At 43.0% G+C, this 15,465-nt stretch overlaps 1 protein-coding gene across 1 annotated transcript in view; it reads right to left on the bottom strand.

Annotated features, from left to right (window-relative positions):
- Positions 1 to 1,077: 1,077 nt before the first annotated feature.
- Positions 1,078 to 15,465, bottom strand: part of LOC117501462 (neuropilin and tolloid-like protein 1) — a 318,979-nt gene continuing 304,591 nt past the window's right edge. Inside the window, exons 5-6 of the mRNA XM_034160703.1 lie at positions 1,490 to 1,531; positions 1,078 to 1,265 (exon numbers count right to left, since the gene is read on the bottom strand). Coding sequence (XP_034016594.1) covers positions 1,078 to 1,265; positions 1,490 to 1,531 — 230 coding nt within the window. The remainder of the gene's footprint in view (positions 1,266 to 1,489; positions 1,532 to 15,465) is intronic.

Here is a 15,465-nt window from a genome sequence, read left to right as displayed (position 1 = left end):
GGATAGAATTTCGTCAAACATTGTACGACAACAAAATACTTTATTATTGCAATCAACATTTTTGTTTAAAAAATATAACTCAACACAACTTAAAACAAAATCTCCTGAGGTAGAGGGCTCACAAGCCACAATACAAGGGTGCGCTGCTCTGTGGTGTGTGACACAGTGTAGCACTGCTCTTACAGACAGAGAGTAGACTTTGATGAATCTGTGTGCGCAGCAGTCAGTGCGTGTGGGAGAGAAAAAAAGCTTGAGTATCGATCTTTTTACACAACGATCGTTTAATATCAATACCAGTGTTGGTATCGATATTATCGATATTAGGATCAATCTGCCCACCTCTAACAAGTACCAGTTATGTGCATGCCTCCTTATAAACTTCAAATCAGAAATTTGAGCTTTTGGAAAATGTGTTTTTGTTTTTTGTTGTTTTAATGATCAAACTGATAAACGTTAATTATGTTGCATTAATTCACTCTGTGTACCTCTGAGATGAGGAAATGTCAAAGGAGAAATAGTGAATGCGGCAATGACTTACATCTGTCTGTCTTTGTGCATATGGAACCCAAGCAGTAAAATTGAGTCCAGGTGTTTGCAGGCCTCTGGGTCACACTGCATGGCAACATTATTTCATCAGCACTAAAGCTCTCTTTCTCTATCCGGTCTGAGCCACCCCACCGCTCTCCCTCCTCTTTCCACTCCTCTCTTCCTCTTGGCAACAGCTTGCTGATTAAAAAAGTGGGCCCAACTTTAAGTAAACCCTACAGCCTTTGTGAGTGACCCGAGCAGGAAAACAAGTGGCCCTGCAGCCATAAACGCTCACACTGGAAATACTGCTGACAGCTGCAGACAAACCCAGATGTAATATCAACACTTGCTGATGCAGCTTCTGCATGTGTGAGAAAATGTTGAATGTAAAGAGCAAAAATAATCCTGAACACTCTGTATCCTCAAGAAATCCTGAACATGAATTTATCAAACAATCAATAGATAGTCACCTGGTTTTCTGACATTTTATTTTTGCTGCTGTGCAGCTGAAGGGAACACAAATCTCATTTGTATTTGATGTGTGACATTTCAGAATTTAGTCTCAAATCGAATTTGTGGTAGGATGGGAACGCAGTGTGTGCTGCTAACCTTGGAGCGCGGTGGAGCGTGGATGTACCATTTACAGTCGATGGCCTCAGCGGCGCCAATCTTCCCATCTCTGATGATCTGATGAGACTCAACGATACCTTCTGGACCAACCATGTCATACTGACAAGCTGAAAAACACACGCACACGTTCACAAGTGTCAAATCTGAGCAAATATGTGGATGAACACACACACACACAAAATACCAGACAAGCAGGCAACAAACAGCATTCATAACTGAGCGCTGCAACACAAATAGGTGTGAGATACAACTACAACATATAGTGTCGAGAGAACAGAATGTGAAAAGGAGCAAAACAAAGATGTGAGAGAGAGACTGAGAGTATACCTACAGGGCAGAGGGGGGGCTGCTCCCAAGTCTGCAAAGTCCGGATCTGAGGAAAATGGAAAAGAGCTTTTATTTTTAACATATGATTACAAAATTAGGGTCTTTAAGGGCAAAAACAAAACAAAACAAAACAAAAAAACAACAGTGTTACAATGTACACAAGATGTTCCTGCAAAAAATATTACAAATTGCTGTCTTGGTGCATGTACACCCTCAATTTTTGCCTCTGAGCTCACCTTCTATTTACAAGCTGATAACACCACTGGATCGCACACAGTGATTTTTAGTACACTTGTTAAAAGCGGTGCAGAAATTCTGACCCCATAAAGCAAATATAAAAGATTTGAAATCTATACTGTGAGATAGTAGGGGAGCTAGGACCACCCCTATTATCTTACCAGGGTCATATACATCATAATTTGGCATGTGACCTCTAATGTTGGCAGCGGTGTCACAGTTACTTTGAAAAAGTAATCAAATTACTGATTACTCCTTGAAAAAGTAACTTAGTTACTTTACTGATTACTCAATTGTAAAAGTAACTAAGTTAGATTACTAGTTACCTTTTTAGTTACTTTCCCCAGCTGCTAACAACAACCCTCTGCCACCTCAACATGACAATGACACCTGTTTTGTCAAAACTCACTTTATAGTCACCCTTTCTTGACTTCAATGAAAATAAATACTTGTTTTCTAAAAAGTAAAATAAAGACCTCTTTCTTGACCTCATATTTAACTGTTGACAGCACTGTAACAGTAAAACTTGCAATTTCTAACCTACATTGTTTATAAATGTAACTATTAAATTCTTTCTAACATTTTACTTGTCAAAATTATTATTATTATAAGTAGTATTAGTAGTTGTAGTAAAAAAAGGCTTCAAAACTGGACCTTTAACCTAGGGGTATTGTGGGGGTGCCGCATCCCTGCCCGTACCCCCATTCCATCTGGATTTGCCCCTGCTTTGGCGTTTGACCACAAAGAATGGATAACATTTATTTATGCAGAAAACATGACCAGATTTACACGTAAGAAAGTTTTATTGGTACGTCACGATTTGTGTATGTCACGCTCTATAGCATTTCAGTTGTCACAGAACAAGCTTAGATCTATGCCATGAGTTAGAGTGCACTGTTGTTTGGTACTCACAATACAGCTTTGTTTGAACACTTCAAGCAGTAACTAGCAGTTCCAACAAATCTCTCGCAGTTGCTGTACGTCATGTTTTTGTGCACATCACATTTTTGTGACCAGAAATACGGACATGCCATTGGAAGAGTATTAGTTTTAAAGAAGTAGACTAGTCAAAGTATGGTCCAAGAATCTTCAAAAATGCATTTGTTTTTTTGTTTTTTGTGGCCCAGACTTCCCTTTCCTGGGCCACATTGACCACTTCCGACTGGGGGATCCTGAGGTGTTCCGACAGCAGTGTGGAGATATAATCTTTCCACTTAGTCATGGGTCTTCCCCGGGGTCTCCTCCCAGATGGACCTGCCTGGAACACCTCCCTAGGGAGGCGCCCAAAGGGCATCCTTACCAGATGTCCGAGCCACCTCAACTGACTCTTTTCAATGTGAAGGAGCAGCAGCTCTACTCCAAGCTCCCGACGGATGACCGAGCTTCTCACCCTATCTCTAAAGGAGACACTAGCCACCCTCCAAAGGAAGCCCATTTCGGCCGCTTGTACCCACAATCTAGTTCTTTCGGTCATGACCATAGGTGAGAGTAGGAACAAAGACTGACCAGTAGATTGAGAGCTTCGCCTTTTGGCTCAGCTCCCTTTATGTCACAACAGTACGGAAGAGCAAATGCGACACCATCCATGCTACAACAATTCGCCGGCCAATCTCACGCTCCATTGTCCCGTCACTCATGAACAAGATCCCAAGGTACATGAACTCCTTCACTTGGGGCAAGACCACATTCCCTACCCAGCTTCCTACTGAGAACCATGGCCTCAGATTTAGAGGTGCTGATCCTCATCCCAGCCGCTTCACACTCGGCTGCGAACCGATCCAGTGAGTGTTTGCATGCTCCAGACAGTACCCTTTAAAAAAGTATATTACATTAAATATTTCAAGACACTTTATTATGTCCTCCAAGGATGTAATAAAAATCATCTGTGTTTATTTGTCTGTTAGCAGGATTACGTCAAAACTATTGCATGGATTTTGATGACATTGTCACCATAGATTGATACAGTTGTATGTAAAAGTTTGGGCATCTCTGATGATTTCCATGCTTTTCCTTTATAAATCATTGGTTGTTTGGATCAGCAACTCCAGTTAAATATATCATACAGCAGACAAACACAGTGATATTTGAGAAGTGAAATGAAGTTTATAGGATTTACAGAAAGTGTGCAATAATTCTTTAAACAAAATTATGCAGGCACATAAATTTGGGCACCCCAACAGAAAAATACATCAATATTTAGTAGAGCCTCCTTTTGCAGAAATAACAGCCTCTAAATGCTTCCTATAACTTCCAATGAGGAAGGATTCTGGTTGAAGGTACTTTGGACCATTCTTCTTTACAAAACATCTCAGGTTTGTTGGTTTCTGAGCATGGACAGTCTGCTTAAAATCGCACCACAGATTTTCAATGGCCATTCCAGAATGTTGTACTTGTTCCTCTGCATGAATGCCTTAGTAGCTTTTGAGCAGGGTTTAGGGTCATTGTCTTGTTCAAAGATCCAGCCCCGGTGCAACTTCAACTTTGTCACTGATTCATGAACATTGTTCTCAAGAATCTGCTGATATTGACACATGTGAACACATGTGACCCTCAACTTTAACCAGATTCCGGGTACCTGCACTGGCCACACAGCCCCACAGCATGATGGAACCACCTCCAAATTTTACTGTTGGTAGCAAGTGTTTTTCTTGGAATACTGTGTTCTTTTTCAGCCATGCATACCGCCCCTTGTTATGTCCAAATAACTCAATTTTAGTTTCATCAGTCCACAGCACCTTATTCCAAAATGAAGCAGGCTTGTCCAAATGTGCTTTGGCATACCTCAAGCAACTCCGTTTGTGGCGTGTACGCAGAAAAGACTTCCTCTGCATTACAGCATCACAACATCTCTTTGTGCAAAGTGCGCTGTATAGTTAAGGAATGCACAGAGACACTATCTTGGCCTACCACTTTGGGCCTTAACTAGTACTCTGCTTCCATTTCCTCACTATGTTCCTCACAGTGGAAACTGACAGCTGAAATCTCTGAGATAGCTTTCTGTATCCTTCCCCTAAACCAGGGGTGGCCAAGTTCGGTCCTTGAGAGCCACCTTCCTGACACTCTTAGTTGTCTCCCTGGTCCAACACACCTGAATCCAATGAAAGGCTCATTAAAAGTCTGCTAATGAGTCTTTCATTGGATTCAGGCGTGTTGGAGCAGGGAGACAACTAAGAGTGTCAGGAAGGTGGCTCGCGAGGACCGAACTTGGCCACCCCTGCCCTAAACCATGATGTTGAACAATCTTTGTTTTCAGGTCATTTGAGAGTTGTTTAGAGGCTTCCATGTTGCCACTCATTAGAAGAGATGCAAAGAGGGGAAACATTTACAAATGGCCACCTTAAATACCCTTTCTCATGACTGGATTCATCTGTATAAGGAGGTCAAGGGTCAATGACCTAACCAAACCAATTTTGTGTTCCAAGAATGAGTGTTAAATGCTTGATCCAGATTCTGGATCAAGATTTCACTTTATATAGGCTTTGAAGGATTGATCAAAACTACTTCAATGATTCTCACCAAATTTTCAACATAGATACACATTACACCAGGGAAGACACAGATAAATTTTGGAGGTGATCCAGATCTGAATCTGTATTCTGGATCAAGATTTCCGTTTATATAGGCTTTGAAGAAATTCTTTAAAACTACTTCACGGATTCTCACCAAATTTGCACCACAGATAGATATTAGGCCATGGAAGAACCCATAAAATTTTGGAGGTGATCCAGAACCAGTTTCTGGATCAAGTTTTGATCCAGAACCAGATTCTGGATCAAGTTTCACTTTATATAAGCTTTGAAGGATTACGCCAAAACTACTTTATGAAATCTGACCAAATTTTCACCACAGATACATATTAGGCAGTGGAAGACTCCATAAAATTTTGGAGGTGATCCGGACCCGTATTCTAGATCAAGACTTTCCTTTATATAGGCTTTGAAGGATTACGTCAAAACTGCTTCATGGATTCTCATCCAGTTTTCACCACAAATAGGTATTAGGGCATGGAAGACTCCATTAAATTTTTGAGGTGATCCAGATCCAGATTCTGGATCAAAATTCACTTTATATTGGCTTTGAAGGATTATGTCAAAACTGCTTCACGGATTCTCACTAAATTTGCACCACAGGTAAATATTATGGCATTGAAGATTCCAAAGAATTTCGGAGGTGATCTGGATCCAGATTCTGGATCAAGATTTCACTTTATATAGGCTTTGAACAATTACCTCAAAACTATTTCACAGATTCTCACCAAATTTACCCCACAGATAGAAATGAGGACATGGTAGACTTCACTGAATTTTGGAGGTGTTCTGGATCCACATCCAAGTTCAGGATCAAGATATCCTTTTATACAGGTGTAGCAGTATGATTGAGTTTAATTATCTTCGGCTGGTGGTTGGATTTCAACCAATCAGTGTAGGAGGGTGTTCTCATAAAAGGGGCAGGAGAGTGCTCTTCATTCTCTCGCTTGTGGAGGTTTGCTTGCAGGTGTTTGCCTGATGTTTCCACTTGTGTGTTCCTGTGAAGGGAGGTACATGCCACCCACGGCTGCGTGTGTGTTAAAGTATTTGCACTGTTAAAGTGCTTATGCGAATGGTTTCATTAATAGAGGCCTGTGAGAGTCGTCGCTGGTTGTGCGCTGTTCGGCACGGGTGGTGCCATGTGATTGCTGGCTGTTGGATACTCCGGTGTGGTGTTGATTCCTCGGCTTGTGCTGAGGAATCAAAACTACTTCACTGATTCTCACCAAATTTGCACTACAGATAGATATTAGGGCATGGAAGACTCCACTGAATTTTGGAGGTGATCTGGATCCAGATTGGCGGATGTCAGAAATCTCTGATTGCCCTTGTTTATCAATTCACTCACTAGATTGAGGCCTCAATTATTAATATTAAGTCTCGACTTTTACATCTGTCTTGTATACATTACTATACTAAATCTGTGTCTCACTGAAAACTACACCTGCTCTTAATCTATTATCCATCTACAAACCATCCAGAAGGTGGCAGTGTTCAGGGGATGGCAGACACATCTATGGCAATTTTAACATTGTTATTTTTGTGATCATCTGGAGGGAGATGGACTCATTCAGTTAACTGTCTCTTGACTCATTGCATTTTACAGGATACTTTCTGGGGTTTTCCAAAGCTGAGGAATTAAAAAAACATGTTGGTGTCATATCCTTTGTATGCTGAGAAAAATAATGGTAGCATTTAGCAAAGTTCAGTCAGAATTGAAGGTAAGGGTCTTCAATAGTGATGTTTCAATAAATTACATCAACAAGCCTACTGTCTCTGAGGTGTATTTCTTCCTCTTACGAGTGAGCACCACAGTCTTCCTCCCCAAAGGTTCACTTGTCAGATTACTTCACAGAAGAAGCAAAAACATCTACTTTTCTTTTTGGTTTGTGTGGTATATCCAACATTGTCATTTGGAATTTGAGTCTCCCCAGGAAAAGTACCATCGAAAGAACAATTAAATTTCACAATCAATCCATCCATCCATCCCCATTTATCCCAGTTAAAGGTCATGAGTGGAGAGGCAGAGAGACTGCAGCCTCTCCCAGCAATCATTGGGCTGAGATATGGTACACCCTGGACAGGCTAACAGTCTATTGCAGGGTCACATATAGTCAGACAAACAAATTCACACTTATTGTGTTGTGGTTAAATAGTGCTGTGATAATGATATGTCTGTTGTTGTGTGGAAACATTCATCAGTGCCTGGTCCTGTTACTAAGAGAGGCAGGTAAAATTCCCATGTAGATCTTGTGGAATTGGTGTATGATCAAACAGCAAGGCGTTGTCATATGATAACTCTGACAGGTGGACCCACATCCATTGTTGTGGGTTTGATATTGATCATTACAACAATCTGGTTGCTACAGGTACAGAAATACCTCTTCTGTGCCCAAGTTGCTGTGCATGAAACCTTCCTCAGATATTAGATGGACTTGATGAGGAGGAAGTGTCACTAACAGGTGACTCTGGGCGTGATGACACGGTGCATCAGTCAGGATCAACCACAGCAGATATGGTTGGGCAGACCTGTAACCGAAGAGGCCTGCATATCCTACATCTGAATATAAGAAGTCTGCTTTCCAAGATAGACAAGGTATGAGCTATTTCATGAAAATCGAATGCTGGCGTCTTGTGCTTCTCCAAGACATGGCTCGACGAAGCTATCCAAGATGCGGAGATAGAGATCACAAATAATACATGCACAAGGAACGACAGATCTCGCAATGGTGGCGGTGTGTATGTATGTACATCTGTAATGACATCGCTTTTGACAATAGAAGTGATATGAACTGAAGCATTGTGGCTCAATCTACTGTTGCTGAATTCCAAACCCATCCCTATCGGGACATACTATAGGCCACCATCTCAGAACTGTTTCTATAATAAACTTGAGGAGGTATGTAAGGGTAAGGGTGATGTGTGGGCAGGCTCGAGGATAGAAGACGTCTGTCCTGAGAAGAACCGGAACCACACGATTTCCTCCGCCACCGAACCCGGAGAATACTGGAGCCGCCAAGTCCTGCGTCCCCACGTGGCCACCGTCTCCAAATGTCGGATCTGGTACTGCTGGCAAGAAGCAGAAACAACAAGATGTGGGTGTGTGCACACCCAGTAACAGGCATGGTGAGATTCCACCTCCACCTCTCATCCACACTCGTGCAGCTCCTGTCACACAGCACTTATCTGGTGGGGTGTAAAGCGAAGCTGTCGCCGGTCACGCCAATCTCCAGATAGTGCACTCCAGAGGAAAAAACAGCTGCAAAAAATGAGTTTACTAGACACAGTTATTTATACGGCTGAGATTGTTACCTTCACAGGTCGATGATATCTCGGCAACGAGGGTGGTGATGACGTCCGGGTTTTATGGAGTAGCATGAAGAAGTGTTGATGGGTGACAGCTGTCATGAGATGATGAGTGACAGCTGTCACCCCCAGCTGTGTCCGTGGCGGCAGCGCCCTCTCGTGCCTGAAGCCCGCACTCCAGGCAGGGCGCCATCTGGTGGTGGTGGGCCAGCAGTACCTCCTCTTCAGGTGGCCCACACAACACCAAGGCTGTATTTGTAGACAGACTGAATGCTGTAAATTGGGCTCCAGTCATTGAGAGTAGTGATGTAGAAAGAGCCTGGCGCAATTTTAAAAAATGTTCTTGGATGTTTTGGATTTGTTCGCACCACTGAAAACTGTCAGAATAAAACAATGTACAGAAAAATGTTTTACAAGGAAATTCTGGAATGTATTGTAATTAGAGACAAGGCACTCTGTGAGTACAAAAAGTCTAAAGATCAAGGTAAGTTTAATGATTTTAAAAAGTGGCATAATAAGGCACAGAGATTGTTTGATGCAGCCAAGGCTAATTATTTTCGGGAGGACTGTGGTGAACATAAAAAGGATCTAAAAAAGCTCTTGCAATCCTTAAAGGAACTTGGGGCTAACACATTGAAAAAAAGAAAATGTAACACTGGTCTTGAAATAGACGGGGCTGTTAATTTTGATAAAGCTACAATTGCTGCTGTGTTTAATGACTTCTGTATTAATATTGCGAATACACTGGTAGACCAGTTACCCAGTCCACTGGGCAGGTTTGGTAAAGAGTTCATTATTCACTTTTACCAGAACAAAGCTTCACTCAAGGAGTTATTTGCTTTATTATCGGTGCCTGTTATTATGGAGTTCCACAAGGTTCTGTGCTAGGACCAATTTTATTCACTTTATACATGCTTCCCTTAGGCAGTATTATTAGACGGTATTGCTTAAATTTTCATTGTTACGCAGATGATACTCAGCTTTATCTATCCATGAAGCCAGAGGACACACACCAATTAGCTAAACTGCAGGATTGTCTTACAGACATAAAGACATGGATGACCTCTAATTTCCTGCTTTTAAACTCAGATAAAACTGAAGTTATTGTACTTGGCCCCACAAATCTTAGAAACATGGTGTCTAACCAGATCCTTACTCTGGATGGCATTACCCTGACCTCTAGTAACACTGTGAGAAATCTTGGAGTCATTTTTGATCAGGATATGTCATTCAAAGCGCATATTAAACAATATGTAGGACTGCTTTTTGCATTTACGCAATATCTCTAAATTAGAAAGGTCTTGTCTCAGAGTGATGCTGAAAAACTAATTCATGCATTTATTTCCTCCAGGCTGGACTATTGTAATTCATTATTATCAGGTTGTCCTAAAAGTCCCTAAAAAGCCTTCAGCCTTCAGCTAGAGTACTAACGGGGACTAGAAGGAGAGAGCATATCTCACCCATATTGGCCTCTCTTCATTGGCTTCCTGTTAATTCTAGAATAGAATTTAAATTCTTCTTCTTACTTATAAGGTTTTGAATAATCAGGTCCCATCTTATCTTAGGGACCTCGTAGTACCATATCACCCCAATAGAGCGCTTCGCTCTCAGACTGCAGGCTTACTTGTAGTTCCTAGGGTTTGTAAGAGTAGAATGGGAGGCAGAGCCTTCAGCTTTCAGGCTCCTCTCCTGTGGAACCAGCTCCCAATTCAGATCAGGGAGACAGACACCCTCTCTACTTTTAAGATTAGGCTTAAAACTTTCCCTTTTGCTAAAGCTTATAGTTAGGGCTGGATCGGGTGACCCTGAACCATCCCTTAGTTATGCTGCTATAGACGTAGACTGCTGGGGGGTTCCCATGATGCACTGTTTCTTTCTCTTTTTGCTCTGTATGCACCACTCTGCTTTTAATCATTAGTGATCAATCTCTGCTCCCCTCCACAGCATGTCTTTTTCCTGGTTCTCTCCCTCAGCCCCAACCAGTCCCAGCAGAAGACTGCCCCTCCTGAGCTGGTTCTGCTGGAGGTTTCTTCCTGTTAAAAGGGAGTTTTTCCTTCCCACTGTAGCCAAGTGCTTGCTCACAGGGGGTCGTTTTGACCGTTGGGGGTTTACATAATTATTGTATGGCCTTGCCTTACAATATAAAGCGCCTTGGGGCAACTGTTTGTTGTGATTTGGCGCTATATAAAAAAAAAAATTGATTGAATTGATTGATTGTTGACAAAGTTGAAAAAGTGCTGAGTGAATTTGATAACTCCAAAGCCACCAGGCTTGATAACATGCCAGTCAGATTTGTAATTGATGCTCCTTGTATCACTCACCACAGTGAACACTTCTTTAGCTCAAGGCTTTGTACCCCAAGAATTTAAACTGGCCAAGGTGTTACTGTTGTACAAAAAAAGGTAACAAATCTGTGTGTGGTAACTATAGGCCAGTTTCAGTTTTTGGAATGTGGAAGGTATTCAACCAGGTATATGAAGGTATTCAACCAGGTATATGAATATTCAATTCAGTGTTATGTGGGCCGCTGAAGAGGAGGTACTGCTGGCCCACCACCACCAGAGGGCGCCCTGCTTGGAGTGCGGGCTCCAAGCACAAGAGGGCGCCAGACCCAGAAGAAGTGACAGCTGTCATTCATCCCCTGCACCAGCTGTCACTCGTTCATCATCACTATCATAAAAGCCGGACTGCAACTCCACCTCCTCGCCGAGAAATCGACTACCATTGGAAAGGTAATTTCTCTGCTGACAGACACTTTGTGTGTATAACCTGAACTTCTGTTGCAGCCGTTTTCCTGGAGTGTTGCCTTATCTGGAGGATTGGCGTTTGGTGTGACAGCGACGGCTTCGCCTCACACCCCAACCCAGATAAGTGGTTGACCAGGAGCTGCACGAGTGGTGTGTGATTGGAGGTGGAGGTGCTCCCTCCTAACTGTGTTTGGACTGTGATTACTGAGTGTGTGGACTCACACTCATACATCTTATCTCTGCTTTCTGCCAGCAGTACCAGGGTCGACAGCCGAAGACAGAGGCCACCTGGGGACTCGGGACTTGGCGGCTCCGGTGTTCTTCAGACCGTTGGTGGTGGAAGCCATGTGGGACGCGGCTTCTCTCTCGTCGGGGGTCTTCTATCTTCGAGCCTGCCCACACATCACCTGATGTTAACTGACTGTGCAAATTCTGTTGAATTTAGTTGTGTATTATCACAACATTAAATTGTTACTTTTTGGCTTACTCATTGTCCGTTCATTTGCGCCCCCTGTTGTGGGTCCGTGCTACGACACCTTCACAACATTCAGTTTATTCATTTATAGAGCACCAAATCACGACAGCATCGCCTGAAGGCATTTCACAGAAAACAACTCAAAAAACGAAACAAAATGGACCAAAAGATCAAATAGCATAATTAAAAGATTGCACAATAAAAGAGTAAAAAAGTTACAACTAAAATAAAAAAAGCATAATAACACAATATGCTAATCATATAAAAGAGAAAATAAATGCGTCTTCAATCTGGACTTGAAAGTCTCCACAGAGTCCGACTGCCTCACTGACGCAGGGAGATCATTCCACAGGACAGGGGCACAACAAGAGAAAGCTCTATGACCCGCAGACTTTTTATTCACCCTAGGGAAATAAAGTAATCCTGTGTCCTGTGAATGCAAAGCCGGGCCGGTAGATAGGGTTTAAGTAGATCAGCTAAATAGGGTGGTGCTAGTCCATGAACAATTTTATAGGCCAGTAGCAGGACCTTAAAATCTGATCACACAGAGAACAGGAAGTCAGTGAAGAGACACCAAATGGGAGTAATTTTGTCAAACTTTCTGCTCCGTGTTAAAAGTCTGGCAGCAGCATTTTGAACCAATTGAAGATCCCCAGTTCTGGACAGCAGCAAACCAGAAAATAGAACATTGTGAATCAGGGTCTCAGCATCAGCCAAAGATAGGATGGGACGAATCTTTGCTATATTTAGCAGATGGAATCAAATCAAATCAAATCAATTTATTTATATAGCACCAAATCACAACAAACTGTTGCCCCAATGCGCTTTATATTGTAAGGCAAGGCCATACAATAATTACGGAAAAACCCCAACGGTCAAAACAACCCCCTGTGAGCAAGCACTTGGCAACAGTGGGAAGGAAAAACTCCCTTTTAACAGGAAGAAACCTCCAGCAGAACCAGGCTCAGGGAGGGGCAGTCTTCTGCTGGGACTGGTTGGGGCTGAGGGAGAGAACCAGGAAAAAGACATGCTGTGGAGGGGAGCAGAGATCAATCACTAATGATTAAATGCAGAGTGGTGCATACAGAGCAAAAAGAGAAAGAAACACTCAGTGCATCATGGGAACCCCCCCAGCAGTCTACGTCTATAGCAGCATAACTAAGGGTGGTCAGGGTCACCTGATCCAGCCCTAACTATAAGCTTTAGCAAAAAGGAAAGTTTTAAGCCTAATCTTAAAAGTAGAGAGGGGTGTCCTGTCTCCCTGATCTGAATTGGGAGCTGGTTCCACAGGAGAGGAGCCTGAAAGCTGAAGGCTCTGCCTCCCATTGTACTCTTACAACCCTAGGAACTACAAGTAAGCCTGCAGTCTGAGAGCAAAGTGCTCTATTGGGGTTATATGGTGCTATGAGGTCCCTAAGATAAGATGGGACCTGATTATTCAAACCCTATAAGTAAGAAGAATAATTTTAAATTATATTCTAGAATTAACAGGAAGCCAATGAAGAGAGGCCAATATGGGTGAGATATGCTCTCTCCTTCTAGTCCCTGTTAGCACTCTAGCTGCAGCATTTTGTATTAACTGAAGGCTTTTCAGGGAACTTTTAGGACAACCTGATAATAATGAATTACAGTAGTCCAGCCCAGAAGAAATAAATGCATGAATTAGCTTTTCAGCATCACTCTGAGACAAGACCTTTCTAATTTTAGAGATATTGCGCAAATGCAAAAAAAGCAGTCCTACATATTTGCTTAATATGCACATTGAAGGACATATCCTGATCAAAAATGACTCCAAGATTTCTCACAGTATTACTGGAGGTCAGGGTAATGCCATCCAGAGTAAGGATCTGGTTAGACACCGTGTTTCTAAGATTTGTGGGGCCAAGTACAATAACTTCAGTTTTATCTGAATTTAAAAGCAGGAAATTAGAGGTCATCCATGTCTTTATGTCTGAAAGACATTCCTGCAGTTTAACTAATTGGTGTGTGTCCTCTGACTTCATGAATAGATAAAGCTGGGTATCATCTGCGTAATTTTTGAGAGAAAAGGAAGGTTGGAGATTGGCCTATAATTAGCTAAGATAGCTGGGTCAAGTGATGGCTTTTTAAGTAATGGTTTAATTACTGCCACCTTAAAAGCCTGTGGTACATAGCCAACTAATAAAGATAGATTGATCATATTTAAGATCGAAGCATTAATTAATGGTAGGGCTTCCTTGAGCAGCCTGGTAGGAATAGGGTCTAATAGACATGTTGATGGTTTGGAGGAAGTAACTAATGAAAATAACTCAGACAGAACAATCGAAGAGAAAGAGTCTAACCAAATACCGGCATCACTGAAAGCAGCCAAAGATAACGATACTGTTGTATGGCTGGGGGGGGCCTGGCTGCCTTTTGTTTCTGTCTTTTGTCCTGTCTTTTGTTTTTCCTTCCAGGTGGCTTGCATTTGGGACTGAGTGGCTGTGTAGCTGAGTTTATCAGGACCTCACCCTGATCACCTGAGGCTGATCACCTGCGGCTCGTCAGGACTCACAGCTGTGGTGCATCTACATGGATTGGAACATGGTGGCATTTAAGACTGGAGTACACAGTGTGTATTTGCCAGAGACTCGACCTTGTGACCAGACGGGTGAGATCGTCGTCTCGGGAGCCATCTCATCATCAGTGGATGCAGAGAACGTCCAGGTTTGATGCATGGTCTGTGAAAGAGGAGGGGGTGAGGTCTCACGCTCGTCAGCACACTTCCTGAGGTACGTTAGATTTTGTGACTATCATTTATACAGTCAGTAAATGTGGTGTCCCTCACACCTTATTATATTGAGCTGTATGTTGGTCGTGTAATCAGCTTCCTCTGCAGTGTAGTTTTGTGAACTGGGTGTTCCATGCCTGCAGGGTGGGAAGCTGATTAGTAATTAAGCCAGGAAGTGTTTGCTGTTTGTGCACCTTTGAGCGTTCTCTCTGTGTGTTGAGTGTGGACTCACATAATGATTCCTTCTTTCACAGACTCGGTTTGTCGCGGCCACCTGGGGGGGTGTCGGCAGGGTCCTTGGGTCTGGGTTGGTTCTGGCTCCGGACCGTTGGTGCTGCTGGGAGCGCACCGCAAAACCACCACGCCAGACCGCGCACTTTTATATTTTTTCACAGCACTGTTATGTTCATTAACTCTGTTATCCTTTGTACCGTGCTCTGCTTATTTTATACTGGGTCCTTCAAACGCTGGTCGGTTCTCCGGGCTGCATCCGACACATAACAGTAGTCTCTGGCCCCTGGGGGGTGATGGGGTGGTAATTGGGTTGTTTTTTCTTTTTTTTTTTTTTTTTTTATGCCCTCTCTTCTCCTCTGACTCCAGCCGGGTGTGCCGTAGAGTCGGCGTTGCTGGAGTGGTGCAGTTTGGTTATGCTGGGCGTTTCCCAGGTAACCTCTGCACCCGGGAGGGGAGGGGGGGGGGGTTTGGGGTATTTTCTTTTTGTTCCCTCTCTTCTCCTCTGGCTCCAGCCGTGTGAGCCGTAGTGTCGGCGGTGCTGGAGTGGTGCAGTTTGGTTATGCTGGGTGTTTCCCAGATAACCTCTGCACCTGGGGGGGGGTTGGGGTGTTGTTTTTTTTTTTTTTGTTGATTCCCTGTTCCACCTCCGGCTTCAGCGCGCCTTTGAGCCATCTGCCATCGGTGTGGCTGAGGTTTGGGGCAGTG

This window comes from Thalassophryne amazonica, chromosome 1 (assembly GCF_902500255.1).
Source record: "Thalassophryne amazonica chromosome 1, fThaAma1.1, whole genome shotgun sequence".
Classification (NCBI taxonomy): domain Eukaryota; kingdom Metazoa; phylum Chordata; class Actinopteri; order Batrachoidiformes; family Batrachoididae; genus Thalassophryne; species Thalassophryne amazonica.
The sequence above is the reverse complement of the archived record's forward strand: the minus strand, read 5'-3'. Positions and strand labels throughout refer to the sequence as shown.